Source organism: Microtus ochrogaster, chromosome 2 (assembly GCF_000317375.1).
Source record: "Microtus ochrogaster isolate Prairie Vole_2 chromosome 2, MicOch1.0, whole genome shotgun sequence".
Classification (NCBI taxonomy): domain Eukaryota; kingdom Metazoa; phylum Chordata; class Mammalia; order Rodentia; family Cricetidae; genus Microtus; species Microtus ochrogaster.
The window spans coordinates 41,351,331-41,373,203 of record NC_022010.1 but is presented as its reverse complement, the minus strand read 5'-3'; the positions used below and the strand labels follow the sequence as shown (position 1 = coordinate 41,373,203).

Genomic DNA, 21,873 nt, shown 5'->3' with positions numbered 1-21,873 from the left:
AAACATGGTCTGGAAAAACAAACACAAAACAAAACAAACAAAAAATAAAACAAAACAAACAAAAACCAAAACCAGAAACAGAAACAAAACAAAAAGAACAAAACAAAAAAAGGGTACTTGTTTTGTTATTTTTCAACTGCTGTGACGAAACACCACGGCCAAGGCGGCATTTAATCGGGGGGTATGGTTTCAGAGGGTTAGAGTCTATGATGGCAGAGCAAAGCCATGAGGGCAGAAACACCTCAGAGGAGGGCTTGAGATGGTGGAAGCCTCAAAGCCTGCACCTAAGTAACATACTTCCTCCAGCAAAGCCATGCCTCCTAAACCTTCACAAACAACCACCAACTGGGGACCAAGTATAATGCAAGACTCTTCCTGGGGAGACATAACACACACATCTAATCACTCCAGAGAGGGAGCCGCGACAAACCAGAGTATGGATACCATCAAAGCCCAAAAGTTGGTGAACCATGAGTTGTGTTCAGGTTACGCCTTAGTTGCTCTTCTATTGCTGTGAAAGAGACACTATGACCAAGGTAACTCTTACAAAAGAAAGCATTTAATTGGGGGATTGCTTATAATTTTAGAGGGTGGTCCATTATCGTCACAACAGGAAGTCTGGTAAGCTGGAGAGGTAGGTGAGAACCTCATCCTGATTTGAAGGTAGGCAGGCAGGCAGAGAGACTCTGCGCCTGGCCTAGCCTGTTGTAGGTTTTTGAAACCTCAAAGCCCACCCCCAATAACGCTTCTTTCAATAAGACCACACCTACTCCAACAAGGCCTCGACTCCTAACCCTTTTAATCCTTCTCAATTCCACATCCTGGTGATTAAGCACTCAAATATATGAGCCTATAGGTGTCATTTCCACTCAAACTACTATAAACTGTTTACAGAATACAGGTGAGGGCTTACTTACAGGGACAGAAATGACTCCAAGACAGCTGCATGACCAAAGACTGCCTTAGCACAGATAGCAGCTCACAAAAGCTGGGGGCCAGGAGCACACTGCACAGCCTGCAGGCATCTCAGCAGGTTGGAGAGGGTCCTTTCCAGGTGCCTCAGTTGGTCTAAAGCTATTCCAGGAAGCTCAGCTGGGTTCTGCTTCTCTCAGGCAGTGGGCCTAGTCTGAGAGCCTTCTTTGCAGCTTGGCTTCTCTGGGAGTGACCCTTAGGAGTTTTTATCGCTTACTCTGGAAGGGAGGGGCCTAGTGAATCTGGTCAGTTTTAGGGATTTCCTGAAGTTGTTTTGAGTTGTTTACTTTCTGGTTTAAGGAGCTTCCTTAATATTTCAGTCTCAAAGGAGACTGCAGCACAACACCAAGTATCCAAAAGTCAGAGCCCATGGGGGCCACAATCATCTAAACAACCAAGACTCCAACACAACTCTCAGAAGTCAGTGACCGGGGAATCACAGAAAAGATAGATTCATTTAGTGCCTATTTCTCTCTCTTCTTTCCTTCCCCCTTTCTTCTTTGAATAAATGTTTACTGAACCTCTTTATGCACACTGGGCAGTATGGTTTTTTGAATAGCACATGGTTGCTGTCCTTAAAAGTTGACAGTGTAATTGAGAAACAAGATGTAATTTCAAAAAGAGAAATCAAGGCACAAGCCCTGTCATGAAGTCGGGGGACTTGTACACAAGGCATGCAGAGGAGGAGGCCTCTGAGGTGGGAAAAGCTTCCTGGAGAATGGGGAGCCCCATCCATGCCTTGAGGACGGAAAGGGCTGGGAAAGGCAGGGGATCATTCCCGCCAAGGAGGTCTCAGCAGAGGGAGAATGGAGTGTGTCTGAGGAACTTCCAGGCAACCGAGACTAAAATGAAACCCTGTCTTAAGAGAAAGAAAAGTAGCTCAGCAGCGGTGGCGCACGCCTTTAATCCCAGCACTTGGGAGGCAGAGGCAGGTGGATCTCTGTGAGTTCAAGGCTAGCCTGGTCTACAAAGCAAGTTTCAGGACAGCCAAGGCTATGTTACAGAGAAACCCTGTCTCGAAAAAAATCAAAGAGAGAGAAAGAAAGAGGAAGAGAAAGAAGTGAATGAGAAAATTAGGACTCAGACACCAGTGATCCTTAAACCAGACAGGACAGAGTCTGACCAGGAGATGAACAAGACTGGACTTTGCTACTGCTAGGTCTGGGACCCGCCCTTAAGTGTGGTTTGTATACCACTGACACTCCCCTGGAGAACCTAATTTTTCCTTTGAGAATGGTTGGGGATGGGAGCTCATGTTTGCTTCTCCATCTCTGCCCAGATTTGGTTTGGATCTATGCAAGCCCTGTGCACATGACCACCATTGGCAGAGAACATTTTACACAGCAAATCAAATAACTCAGTACTCAGTAGAGCCAAGAAATTGATGGTGCTGACAGTCTACAATGCAAGCTCCATTAGAAACAAACCAAACTTTTCCTTTCCTTGTCTTCCTCTGTTCTTCTTGCTTGTTTGTGGCAGGGTCTCATGAAGCCTAGGGAAGCCCCAAACTTGCTATTTATGACAGGACAATCTTACACTCTGATCCTCCTGCCTCAGACTCTCCAGGGTTGGGATTACAGGTGTGGAACACCATGCCCAACTTTCTTTTCCATTTATTCATTTACCTTCTTTTTTTAAAAAGCATGGTGCCCATAAAAACGATCGATAAAGACTGGCAGAGTAGATAAAAGCAAAGATTAATAGGTGGACAACCCTTCTAAATGGTGGACTGGTCCCCTTTTCCAATTAAACAAACTTGGATTGCCCTTCACCAAATTCTGTCCCAACTTGATCCTTGGATAGAAGCGTGGAGAGTTCCTGGGATAACCGACCACAAGCCAGGACTCCCAGCTCCCAGGCTCACCCATCGGGGTGGGAGCTTAGCGATCCTAACGTCTTCGCAGACTGCACCTGCGTGGTGACAACTCTGCAGGTCTTCCAGGGGCCCACGTCCTTGTCCCATCCCCCTCCTGCGCCCCCCGCGGTCGCAGTTCCTTCTAAGACGCTTGCTGAGTGCTGAGTCGCTGAGCAGCGAGCTCTCCATGTGACTTCAGTTTCCGTCGGTTCCTTCCGCAAGTGCTAAAATAATCTGATGCCCCAGAGCGAGTAGGCAGCGCGGCAGCGGCAACTGCTGTCCAGGAGGCTGGGGCCCTGGAGACGATGCGCCCCACGGAGCCGCCTGGGCCTGCGGGAGCCGTGAGTATTTCGTGCGTGGGCTCACCGCCGGGCACCGCCAGGCTTCTCGAGGTGGGCGAGCTGGGAAAGGATTGGGTGGTGGGAGGACAGGCAGCCCCCTCCCCCAGCGCGTGCATACTCAGGCTCATTGTGAGTTGGGTTTGCGGTATCCAGATACCCCGCCTCTGGGCTGGATTTGGGGGCTACACCTCTGGTGTAGGTGGAAGTCCCTCCCTCAGGATCTCTTAGAGCTGAGAAAGGGGGTGTGATGTGGGAGAAGCACCTAGGGCTTTAGAACCAGCTGTGGTTCGATTCCTGCCTGAGCAGAGCGAATGTGAAGAGGTCACTGAACGTACTGGAGCCTCCGTTTTCTCATCTGCACAATGGTTAATACTCCTTGCTTGGTCTGAGTGACCGGACATAAAGAGACGAGGCAGCGAACACTCACCATGCGGGTGTTTGCGTTGTCTTTCTTGCCGGTACGTAGACATAAATTGAGACCCACTATTACACAGGCAGTCATAAGGATTTATCCGGATCTTCCACGCTCAGCTGTGTGTTCAGCCAACAGACAGTGAAAGCGCTTCTCCTAGAGTCTTTGTCCGGGATAAAATCTACTAGGATGTTACTCTGATCTCCATATCTACAGCATCGGAGCCAGGCTCATGACTCCTGTCCAGTATTCTGCTGTAGCCCTCTTGTCCTCTCCGGGCACAGACACACACCCATGTACCCATAAACACCCAGGAGCTGGGCAGGAAGAAGCATTGCCCTCAGAGCTGGCTCCACGTTGCTTGCTCTACGGAGATGAACACGTGCCCCACTGTGATAGGATTAGAACAGGCTTTCCAGGGTCCCTTTTTGCTACTGACCTTGAGGCACAAACTTCACATGGCTGCAGGTGTTTGGGGCCTTTCTAGCCTGGGGCTCCCCCATAGGCTGTATATGTCAGGCTCAGAGTTCCTAGAGGGGTAGAGATTCATGGGCCCAGGAAAAAAACCTCAACACCTGCCTTTAGGTTAAAAACAAAACCAAACAGCCTCACTGAGAAGGTGCCTTCATTTGATGGGTCCCCCAAGGGAGCTTTGTGGACGCTCACACAGACTCCACCTGGCTGTCCTGGAACCCACTACCCTCTAGTTCTTAAGCCGCTATCCAAGGGCTACAGGGGCATCCCAAACAGAGCTGGCTCCCTTTGTCTTTGTCCTGAGGGACACGGACACTGGCCCGTCTGTCCCTGGTCTTCCAGACTTGAAAAAAAGACCCAGTGCAGACCCCAAGCTGCTTCCTGGTAGTGTAGATCCCACCACGGAGTGGAGGCCAGACTCTTCTGTGGGTAACTGGTAGCTTGGGCCATGCTCCATCCATGTGATAACCACTTATGTCAGGAGAGCTTTGATCATCTTCCCTGGGACCTACTTGACTGTAACACAAGGGCCACTGACTTCTGCTCAGGAGTCATTTCAGCTACGACTTCACTAACCTATGGATGTGTCTCTTGCCCTTGGTGGGATTTATTATTCCCTTCCCTCCAAACCGTTCTTTTCAGCCTCATAGCTGAGCAAAGGTGATGTGTGCAACGTGATAAGTTAGCCAGTGGTTCTGAAAGCTTAGAGAGGCGAAGAAGAAATAAAGATGACCATGAAGCTTCGACCTCATAATGCTGTGTGCAACTGCAAACCTGGTCTCAAGGATCTAGAGATAAGATGGTTTTATTATTTATTTATTTGTTTCTACTTTCGGGAGCTTGAGGGATCAAACCCAGGTATTTGCACATGCTAGGCCAAGACTGTCCCAGTGAGGTACATACTGGATCAGCCCTAGATAGGATTATTTAAACTGCGGATGACGGACGAAACCCACCTAAAAACGGGTTCATCCCAACAAGAGGATTTGCTCTGTCACATACCTAAAAAGTCTAAAGGCAGTTACTTCGGCATGTCTGGATGCAGATCTTAAAAAATAAAAAATAAAAAATGCCACCAAGAATCCTCTGTCCTCATCTGGCTTGGCTTTGCTGTTACTGGGCTTGTTCTGGAGACAGAGACAAAGGCCACCTCAGCTTCCAGGTTAATCCCCACCAGTGTGACATGTGAAGCAGAGACAAGGGCTTTCCCCTGAGTGGTATCCCTGGATTGATGCTGTGTCTGACATAAGCCAATCACTCACTCTGGTTAGGGGCACAGGAGGTTGTAACAGGGACAGCTTCCTTCATAGTCCCACAGTGAGGAGCTGGGGTCAGCCAAAAAGAAACAAAACCCAAAGAAACAAAAAGTTAGGCTTCTTAAGAAGGCATGGAGGGCTGGAGAGATGGCTCAGAGGTTAAGAGCATTGCCTGCTCTTCCAAAGGTCCTGAGTTCAATTCCCAGCAACCACATGGTGGCTCACAACCATCTGTAACAGGGTCTGGTGCCCTCTTCTGGCCTGTGGGCATACACACAGACAGAATATTGTATACATAATAAATAAATAAATATTAAAAAAAAAAGAAGGCATGGAGTAGGGGAACAGTGAAAAGTACTGCCTACTGAATTGCATACCTTAAAATGGTTACAGTAATACATTCTATATGATACAACAGAGGGAGGGAGGGAGGAAGAGAGGGAGGAAGGAAGGATGAATGTGTGTGTTTCCCCAAAAAGCAGCCCAGCAGTTGTTACCAGAAGCAGGAGAAATGAATGTGGGCAGAGAGAACTTTCCAGGACTAACAGAATCAGGGCCTGAGACCAAACTGTGTGTCTTCGGTGTGAGACTTCAGCCTCAGCAGAGGGGACAAAGGAGGAAGTAGAAACTTTGCCCTGATGGTCACCAGTGAGATGGGCATAAAGAACAAGGCTGGGACCAGTGATGGGCTCAGTGTGGCCACAGAATTCTGTGAGGTCCCGGAGGACTCCCCTCCTGCAGCCCCAGCCCCCACATTTACCACAATCAGGCTCTGTACTTGGGCTTGCCCTGCGCTACTGCCTGCTCCTACCTCTAAGAAAGATAACCATCGGGGAGGGGATTTCTCCTCAGGAGATAGCATTTGGGGCCCTGACTTTGCCCACTGCCTCTTCTCAGTTAGTCTTAGACATCTGAGGTAGCCCCAGTTGGTCTTTCCTGGCTTTTCTTGTTTCCTTTGGGTGAGAAGACTGAGGGACGTCCCTCAGATTGCAGAATCGATGGTGAATAGCTCTTTCCCTGCCTGGCCTGGGGCCACCTTTTTCAGCTTCAGGCGAGTTAATGGTCCCTGAACCCCACCTCCCAACTCTCACTCACCCCCCAACCCCGCAAGGCACTTGAAACTTCCATGTGGGACAGCCCTAATGGCCTTTCTCTTGCTCTGCTTATTAAGCTCTTCTTCTAGTCCTTGAATTAAATCTTCTATTTTAGCAATAATCTTGGCCTGTTTCTTCCTAATTCCCAGGGCTTCAAGGCTCTCTAGTCATTTAGCTCGTTCCTGCTTCCACGAAGGTGCTAATCAGATTGTCAAAGTTAGCATGGCATTGGTCTCTGACCAATGAGAATAGATTCTGTGGTTAGATATAGGATCCTAAGGGTCAGATGTCACCTCTTGGCCCGCTGAGTTATAGCGGCACCCCGAGAGGTCTAAGAGGCTAGAGTTGGCTAGAGGCTCCTGGCTACTCACCAACAAGTATATATCTACCTGTGCACCCCAGCTGAACATTTAAATGACAAACAAAACGGCTCCCCAGCAAGTGTCCCTGTCCCTCCAGCACCTCCTTCCTGGACTGAACTCAGCTCTACAGGACCTGAGTCACTAGGAGTTGACGCCGGCCTTTTAGAACCGTGGATTCCTTATCTGAAAAGTGGAAATAACTAAGCAGACATCTGTGTGCCTGTGCTCAAATGCAGCACCGCTGTTCACACTGGTCGAAAAGGGATGAGTGATGAATGAATGCGTAAGATTTGGTAGGGGCAGCACCCAGCTTTCGAAAGGAAATCCTGGTGTGTGCCGCAACCGGACGGACCTTGGAAGGAAGGCTTCTGGTGCAAGAGAATAACTACAACCCGGTTCTCTCTAGAACCGGCAATCCCCGGAGGAAAATCCGTGGTTACAGCTGTGCCAGAGAGGGACGTGTGGAGGGTGCTTTCAGATGACAAGGGTTTGAGGGCGGGCTGATGGGAAGGTTGTGGCTGAGGTGGGGTGGTTACCTAGCCATGTGAAGGTACTTAATGCCGTGGAATTATGCTCAAGAGAGTTAAAGTGGTAAATTATACACACGTGTTACCACAATAAGAAGAACACAGAAGTCACCCCTAGTGCATAGAACCTGCTGCTGATGTTAAGTCGTGAATGGGGGTCTGCTGGGGTCTTTGCAAGCTCTGGCGTTAACGTTACTGACTGAACACATTTACAACAATTCTCTTGGCTTTATGCAATAATCTTTTAAATTTTCATTTTTTAGGAAGGTAACTTTTAAAAAAAAAAAAGATAGACTCTCACTATGTAACCCAGGCTGGTCTTTGGTTCTCCATCTTCCTGCTTCAGTAGTCAGAGTACTGGGATTACAGTCTTGTATCAGCATGCCTCATTTAGAAAGGATTTTTTTAAAAAAATCATAATACTCTCATTCCTCTGTGAATTCACAAATCTTCCTCTCCTCCTCTTCTTTTCCAGTTTATTTTGAAACAGGGTTTCTCTGTGTAGCTCTGGCTGTCCTTGAACTTGCTCTATAGACCAGGCTGACTTGAATTTAGAGATCTGCCTGCCTCTACCTCCCAAGTGCTGGAATTAAAGCCTTGTGCCACCACCACCTGGCATCAGGAGAATTTTAATTTTCTTTTTTTTTTTGTTTTTTGTTTTTCGAGACAGGATCTTTTTAAGTTTATTTTTGAGACAGGACCTCACACTGTAGCCCAGGCTAACCTGAAATTTATGTAGCCCCTGTAGGTCTCAAATTCATGACAATCCTCATGCCTCAGCCTCCTCAGTGTGGGTCTTACAGATTTTTGAAATTTTATATTTATTTTTCTAATGTGCCTGAACAGAGGCCAGAGATGTCTTTGAATGTCTTGGGACTGGAGTTAACGACAATAGTGTGAGCTGTCATGTGGGTGATGAGAATCGAGCTCTTAACTACTGAGCCACGTCTCCAGCCTTCTTACAGGAAGGTTTAAAGTGTTGAATTGTTTAATATGCACTCTGAAGTATTTGGGGAATACAGTGGTCACTGATCACAGGCTTTTTCCAATTTGGCTGTATGCTCCAGTTTTTTTCATATGTAAATATTAGAGGGAAGTTAAGTTATTAATGATTAATAATTACTCAAACTGCTTCTCATAAACATAAAGTTAATAAAAAAACTGCAAGGATAGATAGGATTTTCTATATACATATCTATCTATCATCTATCTATCTATCTATCTATCTATCATCTATCTATCTATCTATCTGTCTGTCTGTCTGTCTATCTATCTATCTATCTATCATCCATCCATCCATCCATCCATCCATCCATCCATCCATCCATCCATCCATCCATCCATCCATCCATCAGAGCATGTGGGCTGTCAGATTAGTCTTCAACCGGATTGTTCGGCTGTGAACAGGAGGAAAGTGCCTGAAGGATCAATGGGAATTTGGTAAAAGAAGACCACAGAAAGGGTCTTTCCTGCAGAGGAAACAGCTTGTGAAATGTGTGATTCAGCCAAGGGCTGCATGCATCCCAGGGTGGTTGGGGTTTGTGGTATTGAGGTTGAGTTGATGCGGAACTCACAGGCTTGAGTTTGAACTGAGGCTCTCCGTTCACCAGGCATTTGGCCACACCCCTGCGTGGCTCAGGTCCCACAGGGATGCCCCACAGAGATGCCAGCATTTCTACTGATCTGGGCAACTGTTAGGAGTCCCTGTCAGTTGTTGCTCTTTTGTGCCTTCTCAAAGAAGCTGTGTTGGGGAGTGGATATTTTCATTCCCACTCCAGGATAAAATTAGCTGTGGTTAATCTCTGTGGTCTCTGTGCAGAGGGCCCACAGACTCAGGGTGTCACCTCCCCAGGAAGCCCAAGATTCACAGGCATCTCCCATGAATGGGACAGAACAGCTCCTTCGGCGTATTTTTTTTTCCACACTGACTCCATTTGCTCAGAAGACCTACCTCCACTTCCCATTGGTTCAGATGTTATCTAGCTTCACCAAGGCATGCGTCTGCCCTCTGAGTGGCAGGAGAGGGCACGGCTGGAGGCTATGGAGGCGCTTGTAGTCCCTGATGCCATGTGCTTACATGGAAACCCTTGGCATTTCCTTATGAAGACAAAGCTTTTGCACGCACCTTCTTTTACTTCTGTCTTGACCCAACCTTTTGCTGTGTTATCGCCACATGTGGCCACTACTGGAGAGGAGCCACGTGGGTCTAGCTAGGCCTTACCCTAGCCCCCTCCTTTACACTATTCTTTCCTGCTTCCTCTTGAAGAAGCATGGTGGCTTGCCCTTACTCTTGCAGAAGTCACCAGTGCGGGGTTGGGGGGGAACGTGTGAAAGGAACTGAGAAACTAATGCAATACAGGTTGGGTGCCTGAGGAGATTCTTTTCTCATGTACAGAGGGGACACTGGGAACCCACTGCCAGCCAGATGCGATCTCTCAAAGTGGGAGCACATTTGCAGTCTTGAAGATCTGTGGCTAGATACGTTCTGTGGCCGCAGACTGGACAAAGTAAGCTGACCTCTGTTGGTTTGGACGGGCTGGCCCTGACCACATGGGGAGTCCATTTACTTCTCTGTGGCCCTGAGAAATGGAGTCTGAGGAGGTAGGAAGTGCTCAAAGCAAGCAGTTGCTCGCTCTAGGAAATGCTCAATGAGGGGAACTGTTGCTGTGGTCCTCAAGCCTCTACTCAAGCAGAGGCTAGGGTGGAGGCTGGCGGGACCTGGTTCATTCGCCCAGGAGATACCTTGACATCCGCATTTGACAAATGTTTTGGGGCTATTTCATGGCCTTTGACAGGCTGACTGCCCACATCGCTCCATCCCTATGTTAGGATTTCCAGCTATAAAACAGTGCTGAGTGATCCCATGGGAAATTGTGCTGCTAGTTTTTGGTCAACTTGACACAAACTAGAGTCATGTGGGAAGAGGGAACCTCTCTTGAGAAAATGTTTCCATCAGACCGCCCGCAGGCAATTGTAGCGCCCGTGCCACTACAGGACGGTATGCGAGCCAGGAACTAGGCTGGAGCCTTAAAAACATACAGAGATAGACAGAGGAGATGTGGGGACACGGGTCATCCTTGATACAAGAATGCCAACTTTATTGTGCTCAGGGGCAGCTTATATGGGGATCCTTAACTGATAGCTACGCCCCAGCTCTTGGGATTTTCAGCTGTAAAACCCACCAGAATTCACTCCCCTGCCATCAGGAACTCATGAGGGTCTCGTGCTCAGAGCAGCTGCAGGCACAGGTAAACAAGTTGTTTTGCTTAGTTTACTCCAGCAGTGAGGCAGGCAAAGAAAGTCAGTGGGCCAGGGATCTGCAGCCCCCAACAGACAAGTCTGGGGAACATTTTTTTTATTGATGTGGGAGGGCCCAGATCTCTGGGGATAGTGATACCCTTGGGTATATGGTCCTGGATGCCATGAGAAAATAGGTTGAGCAACCCATGTATGCAAGTCGGTAAGCGGCACTTCTCCATGGCATCTGCTTAAGCTCCTGCTTCCAGCTTCCTGCCTTGAGTTCCTGCCATGACTTCCCTTAGCTGTAAGCTGAAATAAACCCCTTCCTCCCTGAGTTGCTAATTTGGCTATGGGGCTTATGACAGAAATGTTGAGTTTGTTAGAAACCTAGCCAGGACAGAAATGCTACCTTTTCTCAAAGGGGTGGCCAACTACAAAACTTGGATTAAAACTTATTTGCTAGAGGGGTCTGCTTCAATTCTTTTTTTTTTTTTTTTGGTTTTTTGAGACAGGGTTTCTTTGTAGCTTTGGTGCCTGTCCCAGAACTAGCTCTTGTAGACCAGGCTGGCCTCGAACTCACAGAGATCCGCCTGCCTCTGCCTCCCGAGTGCTGAGATTAAAGGCGTGCGCCACCACCACCGGGCGTGCTTCAAGTCTTTACCTGGCTGTCCAACCCATGTCCCAGAGACCAGCATGACGGGAGCGGTATGAAGACGTTATCCTTCCCTAGATGTGTTGAGCATAGGCTGGCTGGCAACTCGTGAGGTGTTGTCAGGACGCTGCCTTCTAGACATTGTTTTAGAACCTAATCCAGTTTAGGTTTGAGCACTGCTAGTCTCATTTTATTGAATAAGAAACTTTTTGAATTAGAATTATTGAGTTACAAAGAATGCATACATTTCTCTACAAAGCCTCTTTCCTTAAGGCTTGTTTCGCTTCTCTGATTACTTGAGGAGAAAGTTCTCAATTATGTGGTAATTCATGCACGGCACTTGCTAATAGCTCCTTCAGCAAAGACACTGCAGCCCCTTACCTGGCAGCCATGGTATGGGAGTCACAGCCGGAGGGGTGGAGAGGTGAAGAAGGCAGATGTGGAGGGGGGGGGGATTGTTGCTGGGGTTTTCCAGTGAGACCTGAAAGCTGCACTGATCATCTTGACCACTGCGGTGTGGTGTGTCCAAGGAGCTTTCTGCAGATCTCTGGTCCAGAAGAGCGTTTCCAACCTGACAGTTACTGCTTTGAGAGCCCGTTACCCTTTCTCGATAAGTCCATGCCTCAGTTTCGGTTCAGTCCCAGGGCTTGCCCCTGGGCCCTAACACAAACCAATCTGGTGCACTTGACTGCTGAGCTACATCCTGGCCCAACGAAACCAGCCTCAAAGTTGTGATCTTTCTGCCTCAGCAGGAGCCCATCACCTCTGGTTCTATATTTTCATTGGACACTGCTTCAAAACCATTTTCTTTCTTTTTTAAGATGTATGCATGTATGTATTTATTTATTTATTATGTATACAGTGTTCTACCTACATGAATGTCTGCAGGCCAGAAGAGGGCACCAGATCTCATCACAGATGGTTGTGAGCAACCATGTGATTGCTGGGAATTGAACATGTGGTTGCTGGGAATGGAACATGTGGTTGCTGGGAATTGAACTCAGGACGAGCAGGCAGTGCTCTTAACCACTGAGCCGTCTCTCCAGCCCCTCAAGGTCAATTTCATTTGCATCGTTAGCTCAGAAAGGAAACAGAGGTCACTTGGCGTATTTCAAATGGGCGATGTCGTGCGGGAGACTGGCAGAAGATGATGGCAGAGGCTGAGCCAAATAAATAACAGCCTCTTGCTGTGTAGGAATCTGTGCCCTAGGGAGGAGGGAGGGAGGAGGGATGGCGGTCCCAGAGACTGGGGTCACCAGGGAAATCTCAAGGGCAGAGGGAAAGGAGAGATATTCTGGATCCTCCACTCTCCTGCCTTCTAACTCCCCAGCAGCGCTCCTGATGGCCGAAGATGCTGTGGGCCAGCTGCCACGGGCTTGCAGAGCCTTCTGCGCCTGCTTAGGAGCAGGGCAAGGCAGGATGAGGTCATCACTCTGAGGATGGAGAGCTCTACCAGCGCAGTCACCTGCCCCTGGGCCACCCTATTTTTTTTCTTTGAAACCAAACAAATAAAATAAACATTTATTTTTAGTTATGTGTATGTCGGGGGGGGTGCCCTTTGAGGCCAGGGGTATTGGATCTCTTAGAGCTGGAGTTGCAGGAGGTTGGGAGCACACGATATGGGTACTGGGAATCAAATCCTCTGCCAAAGCAGTAAACACGATAACCGTTGCGCCATCTCCCTGGCCCCTTGTCTTATTCTTGCTTCTCAATACAGACTTTTTTAATCCAGCCTTTCCGAGTAGATTGTTGAATTGGCATAGCCGAGCAGTCACCCCTCTAGCCGTGTCATTCACTGTATTTTTTCCTGTACCATCCTAGAGACGATACCTAAGAACAACAGCCACACAAGCTCTCAGCGCCATTTGGAATTCATAAATAATAATTAGGTTCTCAGCAGCTTCTACTGTTGATGAAGCACTTACAACATAAGTGCATCCTGTGTGGCTCTCATGAAGTCTGCGAGGGGTTATTAGTGCGCCCGTTTTACGGGAGGATTAGCCAAGACTTGGAGACTCTATAGAAGGTATGGAGAGTGGAGGCAGAATTTAAACTTTGGACTGTTGAGGTTCCAAACTCTATAATCTCATGACAATTCTGTTACTTAATGCCAGATGTTGCCCTGTAGGCCTGGCATTTTTTTTTTCTGGGCTAGTTGGCTGAGTTTAGGAGGAGAGAATACCTTTAAATTTTGCGAACATTTTGGTGTCTCACAAATTTAAATTACCCTGGGTATAGTGACCCGTGCTCATCTAGCGTGCCAGTCTGAGGTGTCGTGAGCCCTTAGAGAGCTGCCCTCCTGCCCTTCACACACCAGAGTTTAGCTTGTCAGTATTCGGCGTACAGCTGCGTGTAGCAGCCCACGCATGACAGGAAGTGGAGAAAAGACTTTACTGTGCTGACAATTCCCATTTCCCCATCTCTCCTCCAAGAGCTTCAGGACATTCCGTGAGATGAGAACGTGAGTGAGCAATTTTTATCGTCCTTGGCATTTATGAATCTGGCAGCCTTACCTCAGGATGGGCGGGGATCCCAAAGTTTCAGGGGTGCTTGTGTGTGTGTGTGGGAGGGTGCCGGAGGACACTGAGGACAGGAGTCCAGATGGCTCCACATATGCCATCTGTGTCCTGTGCCGGCCGTGAGGTAATAATTCCCACACAGGTGCAGGAATCGGAAGAGGGCCTTGGAAGGGATTCCCAGAGGCTCACGAGGACGGATCCCGGGGTTGTTTCTGTGGCATAGAGAACCGGTCTGGCCTCCAGTCAGCACTGGAGCTGATTTGACTTGATTGGTTTCACTTGGTTTTTTGATAGTCTGTTTTCAACAGGGAACATTCAAATCTAAGATGTTAGATCACCCTTTGGGATGAGTAGACATACTAGAAGGAAGGCAAGGAGGGGCCCTACGGTGGTCCGCGTGTTAGCAGAAAGGTCTGTGACTGGCATGGAACGGGGGTGGTTCATGTTAAACACGGTGCTGCTGCTGACCCAGGCAGAGACTGAAGAGCTGTTCTCTCTCTGGTCCTTCTTGCAGATATCCAGGCAAGAATGGGGCAGATGGGATGTTGGACCAGGCTCTTGCTGTTGATGGGGTGGGGGAGGGCGAGGATGCCACTGGGCTCTCATGAAATTCCATCTAGGGGGAAAAGCTCCCTGGTTACCCACCCTGGAGCTCAGAAGGGGGACCCGGGCTGCTCTCATCCCTCGATACTCAGATTTGGAACCCTGGATAGACCAGCATTACACTTGGACCTTTGTTGCCCTGAAATTTGTGAAGGTGGTGCTGTTACCTCTTCATTGGAGACTCTGTTGATAGATGTATCATTTCAAGCCATCCATCACTGCTGTTCTTTCTGCACTGGCCAGGCAGGAGGGCCATAACCACACCAGAATTTTTTAATCTACCCAAGGATTACTTTTTCATTTTCTCAAGTTTTTTTTCCTTATCTAGGTGAAAATATGAATATCCTTTTATGGATGGGCTATATTTAAATGAGCCAACCAATGTGACAGACTTATTTCTGAAAGCCTTTCTTCTTTTTTTCTTCTTCTTCTTTTGGTTGTTGTTTGTTTGTGGTTGCTCTCCTAGACACAGTTTCTCTGTGTAGCCCTGGCTGTACTGGAACTCACTCTGTAGACCAGGCTGGCCTCGAACTCAGAGATCCGCCTGCCTCTGCCTCCTGAGTGCTGGGATTGAAGGTGGGCACCATCACTACTAGGCTTCAAAGCCTTCTTTCAGCAAAGTAATTGATCTGTCAGAGTCCAGAGGCTACAGTCAGCGTTTCTATCCTACTTTATCCTTCCTTTGCCCATGCTCTCATTCATTCATTCACTCATTCATTCATTCATGGCATAGGTCTCGAGCTCGTGTCTGCATCAGGCAGAGATGAGCTTCAGACAGAGAGAAAACTGCAGGCTGGCAAAACACAGGAAACTCGGTGACTTCAGGCCTGGTACTCAACCATCTCCTGTCCTGTTCCTTTGGGGTTTCAGAGGTCAGCCACCTGCCCATTGAATGGCATAGACGAAATGAAATGAGCTCTCACGGGTGGTGTCAGTGAAAGGTTGAACGTGTTGACTGAGCTGAGAAACTTGAATAATTTGTGGTTTTCCACCTCCTTGTAGTTGTGGGCCCCCGAGAGATACGTGCAGAAGCTAGCTGACTCCTTGTGCCCGTGCTGAGCTCGTGGCTAACCTGTCTTATTCATTTTGTCCTGGTCTTCTGTCCACAGTGCTGCGCTTGAGATGGAGTTCCTGCCCCTTTGGCTCTGCCTGGGTTTTCACTTCTTGGTTGTGGAATGGAGGAACGGAAGTGGGACGGCCGCTGCAGCTTCCCAAGGAGGCTGCAAGGTGGTGAGTTTCCCCTTGGATTCTGCTCTCTCTTTGGCCCCTGTCCTCAGTCTGCTAGGAAAGCTGATGCCTTGTCAATCAAAGGGCAGTCTGACTCAGTGTGTACCTGTCTAGCAGCATACCTGCCCAGTGCAGTGTGCTTACTACTCCTTAGCAGGAGATTTCAGGACGGCACTTGGGAAGGACCCGGAAGTCCCCGCCCCACCTTTTCATGTGTACTGACAGCAGGAGGCCCCACAAACAGGCCTAGTCGGCCACCAGGAGCAGAACACCTGGCTAAAGAGCTCCTAATGTTACCAGAGTCCCTGAGGGACACACCAGCACTGGAGAAGTCCTGCCTGCGAGTTCCTGTGGGAGCCAACGGAGAGCACACTGCCCAGACTGTATCACAGAGCCATTTTGGTTGGGTTGTGAGCTTTGCATAAGCTTCTGATAGTCCAGAGGCAAGTTGCGCCGAGCCTTCACGGTTGTCTTTTGAAGACTCCCTACCTGCACATGAACAGAGATTTAGGTCATCACTGAGCTCCGTTCCAGAAATTTGCCTATAACTGAAGGCTGTCAAGGGTCTGCGTGAGAAACTCACGCCCACTCAGCATTCCTCAAGCCCAAGAACTGGAAAGACAAACTGGAAGCCACGCTTAATACTTACATTCAGGATTTTTTTTTTTTTTAGTATATTTGGTGCCATGGAAAGATAGTGTTCTTGAAGCTGATTAATCTCAAACATCATGGCCATTGTGGTTCTAAACCTCTTGTGGCAACAGTAGCCAATGTGTTTAAGGTAGTGCAGGGGTCACCAGCCAAACTGGCCAGGCCTAAACCCTATAGCCCCATCACTGCTTAGCTGATGGTCCTGAAGTCGCTCTATGACAGTTTCTTCATCTATAAAATAGAAATAATAATAATAATAATAATAATAATAATAATAATAATATCTACTGACCATGGTGGCACACACCTGTCAAGCCAGTACTCAGGAGATGGAGGCAGGAGAGTCAAGAGTTCAAGACCAGTCAAGTTCAAGACCAGTCTGAGCAATATGAGACCCTATCAGTAATGATAACAATGGTAATAACTAATTTCTAGCAATGATATCATGATACCGGGCTCTTTTGATGATTGAATGAATTTACAGCACGCATTCACAATGATGCCTGATATGTAGTGAGTGCCATGTGTTTAACCAGTTATCATTATTATGTTATTATCAGCATCAGCCCAGCTATGTGTGACTGCCACCATTCCCCTCCAAAGGCAACGAGTGACTTCACATCACAATAGCTATTTGGGGGTGACCAGGCACAGGAAGAGAAGGGAATAGAGCATGAGGTCACCAGCCACTTTTTAGGGCTCAGTCTGGTGGGGAGCTGTAGAGCTTGACCATCAAGGAGGTCAAAGAAAGGGTTTCCTCTGGCTCTTAGGATTTGAGGAGTCTGAAAACTCCTATGCTACTCTCCATTACGTCAGCCATCTGGCCTGACCATAAAATGGCCACGGGAAAGCTTCCTGTGTGCTCTGGTAACCACATGGTCCTTTGCAACACTTTGGTGGATCCGTGGGAATTGCAAAGGTCTGAACCCCCCATTGGACTACAGCAACTATGGAGGAACAGGGTCCATCACAGGCTGAGGAAAGCCACTACGCACAGTGGTCTCCAGGGAGGCCTCGGGAAAATACAGAGATGACAACGGTCCCAGGGCAGAGATTCAATCTGTAAAATTGTCAGTTCTCCACACATTAATACAATCCCAAGGTAAATGGAGTGGGCTTGGGGGGGGGGGGGATGGAGGTAGGAGGAACCTGGCAAATTCATTCTAAAGTCTATCCTGAAATTAAAAACAACTCAAGTGTTCAACAATGAGCAGCCTAATCAATTAGTGCACATTGGTAATTACAGCTGATATGCCAACACTCATTAGCCATAATAAATATGATTTACATAAGCAATCACACTCAGTCCTCGGGGGGCAAAAAAACCTATGAGCGAACTACAAGTATAATGGTTGTGTCTTTTATCTGAAAGAGAAGCTGAGATTACATGAGTTTCTTTTTTTCTTCTTTTGATACAGCGTCTCTCAATATAGTCCTGACTGGCCTGAAACTCTCTCTGTAGACCAGGATGGCCTCAAACTCACAGAGATCCATCTGCCTCTGCCTCCTGGGTTCTGAGTACTGTCACCATGCCCAGTTACCTTTTTTTTGTATTTTAATATAATAACAATTTTTTAGTTATTATGTTTTATTTTAATAACTTATTAAAGAATTTGAGACTTTAAGAGATTAGTTCTTTGCTGAGGGTCAAATTAACATATTGCAAAGTAGACATTCAGACTTGAGTGCTGGCTCCAAACCTGGGTGTTGTCCTTTTCTTGGGCCTTTTCTTTTCACTCCACTTTGTCCTTGGAGATTGGGCCATTTGGTACTCACTTGTTAGTAAGAAACACCTTGTTCTACTGGCCAACCTATAGGCAGCAATGGCATTGCTCTTCTTAACAGTTTTTTTTTTTCCTGGATACCTAACTAACATCTTCTGGCTAGCTAATTGCTTTTGCAGACTCCATATGTGTGCCTAAATCTTGTGTGGTTTTGGACCTAGGTGGATGGAGTTGCTGATTGCCGGGGGCGGAACCTTGCTTCGGTACCCAGAAGCCTCCCGTTACATTCCTGGACACTCATTCTGGATGCCAACCCTCTCAGGGTGCTGTGGAATCATTCCCTCCAGGCCTACCCACACCTGGAGAACCTCAGCCTGCACAGCTGTCACCTGGACCGTATTGGCCACTACGCCTTCCAAGGGCAAGGCCACTTACGCAGCCTGGGCCTGGCAGACAACCGCCTCTCTGAGAACTGCAGGGAGACCGCAGCAGCTCTCCATACCCTGCTAGGACTTCGGAGCCTGGACTTGTCTGGAAACTCCCTGACTGAAGACATGGCAGCCCTCATGCTCCAGAACCTCTCCTCGCTGGAGGCTGTGTCCCTGGCAAGGAATACCCTCATGAGACTGGATGACTCTGTCTTTGAGGGCCTGGAGCACCTCAGGGAACTGGATTTGCAGAGGAACTATATCTTTGAGATTGAGGGTGGTGCTTTTGATGGCTTGACTGAGCTGAGGCACCTCAACCTGGCCTACAACAACCTCCCCTGCATTGTGGACTTCAGGCTCACGCAGTTGCGGTTCCTCAATGTCAGCTATAACATCCTGGAGTGGTTCCTGGCAGCCAGGGAGGAGGCGACCTTCGAACTGGAGATGCTGGACCTGTCTCACAACCAGTTGCTCTTTTTCCCCCTCCTGCCCCAGTGCAGCAAGCTGCACACCCTCCTGCTGCAGGACAACAACATGGGTTTCTACAGGGACCTGTATAACACGTCCTCGCCGCAGGAGATGGTAGCCCAGTTCCTTCTTGTGGATGGCAATGTGACTAATATCACCACTGTCAACCTCTGGGAAGAGTTTGCCTCCAGTGACCTGTCAGCCCTTCGCTTCCTGGACATGAGCCAAAACCAGTTCAGGCACCTGCCGGATGGTTTCCTAAAGAAAACACCATCCCTTTCTCACCTGAATCTCAACCAGAACTGCCTGAAGATGCTCCACATTCGAGAGCATGAGCCCCCGGGAGCCCTCACTGAGCTAGACGTGAGCCACAACCAGCTGGCAGAGCTGCGCCTGGCTCCAGGGCTCACTGACGGCCTCAAGAACCTCCAAGTGTTCAACCTGAGCTCCAACCAGCTCCTGGGCGTTCCCACTGGCCTGTTCGACAATGCCAGCAACATCACTACAATTGACATGAGCCACAACCAGATCTCACTCTGTCCCCAGATGGTGCCCTTAGACTGGACGGGATCCTCCCGTTGTGTGGATTTTAGAAACATGGCCTCTCTGAGGAGCCTCTCTCTGGAGGGCTGTGGGCTGAAGGCATTACAAGACCGCCCATTCCAGGGTACCTCCCTCACTCATTTAGACTTGTCTAGCAACTGGGGGATTCTGAATGGGAGCATCAGCCCTCTCTGGGCTGTCGCCCCTACGTTACAGGTCCTGGCTCTCAGGAATGTGGGCCTCAGTTCTGGCGCTGCAGAGATGGACTTCTCTGGGTTCGGGAATCTGAGGGAGCTGGATCTTTCGGGAAATTCCTTGACTAGCTTCCCAAAGCTCAGTGGCAACTTGGCCCTGCAGACTCTCGACCTCCGCAGAAACTTCCTCACAGCCCTTCCTCAGAGGGCTGTGTCTGAGCAGCCACTGAGGAGTCTGCAGGCCATCTACCTCAGCCAGAACCCTTACGACTGCTGCGGGGTGGAAGGATGGGGGGCCCTACAGCACTTCAAGACGGTTGCAGACTTGGCCATGGTCACTTGTAACCTCTCTTCTAAGATCATTCGTGTGGTCGAGCTGCCCGAAGGCATGCCTCGGGACTGTAAGTGGGGGCAGGTGGACACTGGCCTGTTCTACCTTGTCCTCATTTTGCCTAGCTGCCTCACCCTGCTGGTGGCCTGTACCGTCATCTTCCTCACTTTTAAGAAGCCTTTGCTTCAGGTCATCAAGAGCCGGTGTCACTGGTCCTCCATATACTGACCTATGTGTCAAGGTTAGAAATTTGATCGGTGTGCATAGGAATGGGTTTCTCTGACGGGTCTCCACATCTGTCAATGCTGAGTGTGACCCACTGAAGGTTAAACTAAAATTTTATAAAATTTCTATCATTCGTCCCCTTAAATTCTCCTCCCACCCTTGTGGTTTATTCTCATCCTCCTGGTGGAATTATTTATTAAGTGGCATTCTGTTAAAATAAAGGGCGTGGCTCATAAATATTTTTAAATCAAATGTATCTTGTGTAATATCCTTTAATGGTTTTCTTCGGGTTATTCTTCAATGATCTTTCTTTGGTGACGTCTATGGAGGCAAAGGTTGTCAGCCTGATGCTATTTGACAACGCCTCATCTCCCACTGCATGCCCAGGAGATTTGCCCAGGACAAGAATCCCAAGGGTTCTGCTGGAGGGTGTGGCACCAGATGGGCACTCCCCACTCTGGCCATGGCTGAGAAAGAGCCGGCGGTGGGGCCCTTTCCAAGGGCACTGGGTTCACACGTGGAGTCCCTAGCTGGCAGCCATGATGCTTCCATACACAAGCTAGGAGAATGGTAACTCAGCCTGCGTTCTGCCTGTCTGTGAGCCAGGGGCTGTGCTTGCTCTGAGGGAAAGCAGAGGAAATGCAGAAAGGAAGGAAGCCACATCCTGCCACCTGTGGACCTTCCTACTTCACATCCAGCACATTCGTAACGTTCAGCACCGGCTTCCTGAAAAAGCAGAATATCCCCATGCTCCTCCCTGGGGACAATACAGAGTCGACGTGCCTATCGTTCTGGCAGGCGCGAGTTTACACAGCTGCTGCTGCTCATCTCCACTTTCTAAGTCAGTCTTGAACCATACGAAGGGGCAAGTGCAGCTGAGGGGACAGAAACTGATTTCTGTTACTGAGCAGACTGATGTCAACGGAACTGTTAAGGTAAATCAGAAAATTGGTGGTCTTGGCAAGGCAAGAGTCTTCCTTGCTTTGTACGCAGCTGTCCCAGTAAGTCACCATGTTCCGTGGCATCAGTGGCAACCCTTAGGTGACATTAGATGTTGCTCTTACAGCCATCCACCTTTTCTGTCAGTGGCTAGACATATCCTGTGTAACCTTTGCCTAGTGCTTCCTGTGTCCCTGACGCTGCCTTGAAGCCTCTGCCCTGTTCTGCGGGGCGAGCTTTCTCAGTCTCTGTTCACAAAGTCAGGCTCTCACAATCTCCCATTTAATAAGACCCATCCCCTGGGGCCCTGCTCTTTTCCAGAGTGCTGGCTAACTGCTTAGACAAAGGAACGTAGCTGGGTGGTGGTGGTGGCACAAGCCTTAAATTTCTGTACTCAGGAGGCAAACGCAGGCGGATCTCTGAGTTCGAGGCCAACCTGGTCTACAGAACAAGTTCCTGCTCTTTTCCAGAGTGCTGGCTAACTGCTTAGACAAAGGAACGTAGCTGGATGGTGGTGGTGGTGGCGCACGCCTTTAATTTCTGTACTCAGGAGGCAAAGGCAGGCGGATCTCTGAGTTCGAGGCCAGCCTGGTCTACAGAACAAGTTCCAGGACAGCCAGGGCTACACAGAAAAACCCTGTCCCAAAACAACAACAAAGGAACTTATCCGTGACTACTCTTGAGTTAGTATGCCAGTCTTATGTCGGCTGGTGCTTTTAGTTTCTCACAATAAAAGATCGATTCTGCCCGATTAAAGCATTATGGGAATTTAAGCAAGAGGATCCTGGGACGTTCTGAACTCTCTGAGTAGGATCCACCTTGGAAAGTGGGTGGGA

The 21,873-nt window shown here is 48.7% G+C and overlaps 1 protein-coding gene across 2 annotated transcripts; it reads left to right on the top strand.

Annotated features, from left to right (window-relative positions):
• Nucleotides 1–3,075: 3,075 nt before the first annotated feature.
• Nucleotides 3,076–20,322, top strand: Nrros (negative regulator of reactive oxygen species). Of its 2 annotated transcripts, none has more exons than XM_005344833.2 (3): nucleotides 3,076–3,168; nucleotides 15,417–15,537; nucleotides 18,131–20,322. In XM_005344833.2, exons 2-3 carry the CDS (start codon nucleotides 15,430–15,432, stop codon nucleotides 20,099–20,101), a joined length of 2,079 nt encoding a protein of 692 aa, XP_005344890.1. In that variant the 5' UTR covers nucleotides 3,076–3,168; nucleotides 15,417–15,429; the 3' UTR covers nucleotides 20,102–20,322. The 2 variants fall into 2 exon arrangements, with proteins under 2 accessions (XP_005344890.1, XP_013206709.1); XM_013351255.2 differs by having other exon boundaries at nucleotides 3,076–3,219.
• The last annotated feature ends 1,551 nt before the right edge of the window (nucleotides 20,323–21,873 follow it).

Excerpts from the sequence above, each read along its gene's own strand:
- Nrros (XM_005344833.2), top strand. The coding sequence starts at position 15,430 with ATGGAGTTCCTGCCCCTTTGGCTCTGCCTGGGTTTTCACTTCTTGGTT. Across the intron at positions 15,538-18,130 it reads CCCAAGGAGGCTGCAAGGTG|GTGGATGGAGTTGCTGATTG; the intron begins GTGAGTTTCCCC and ends TTTTGGACCTAG.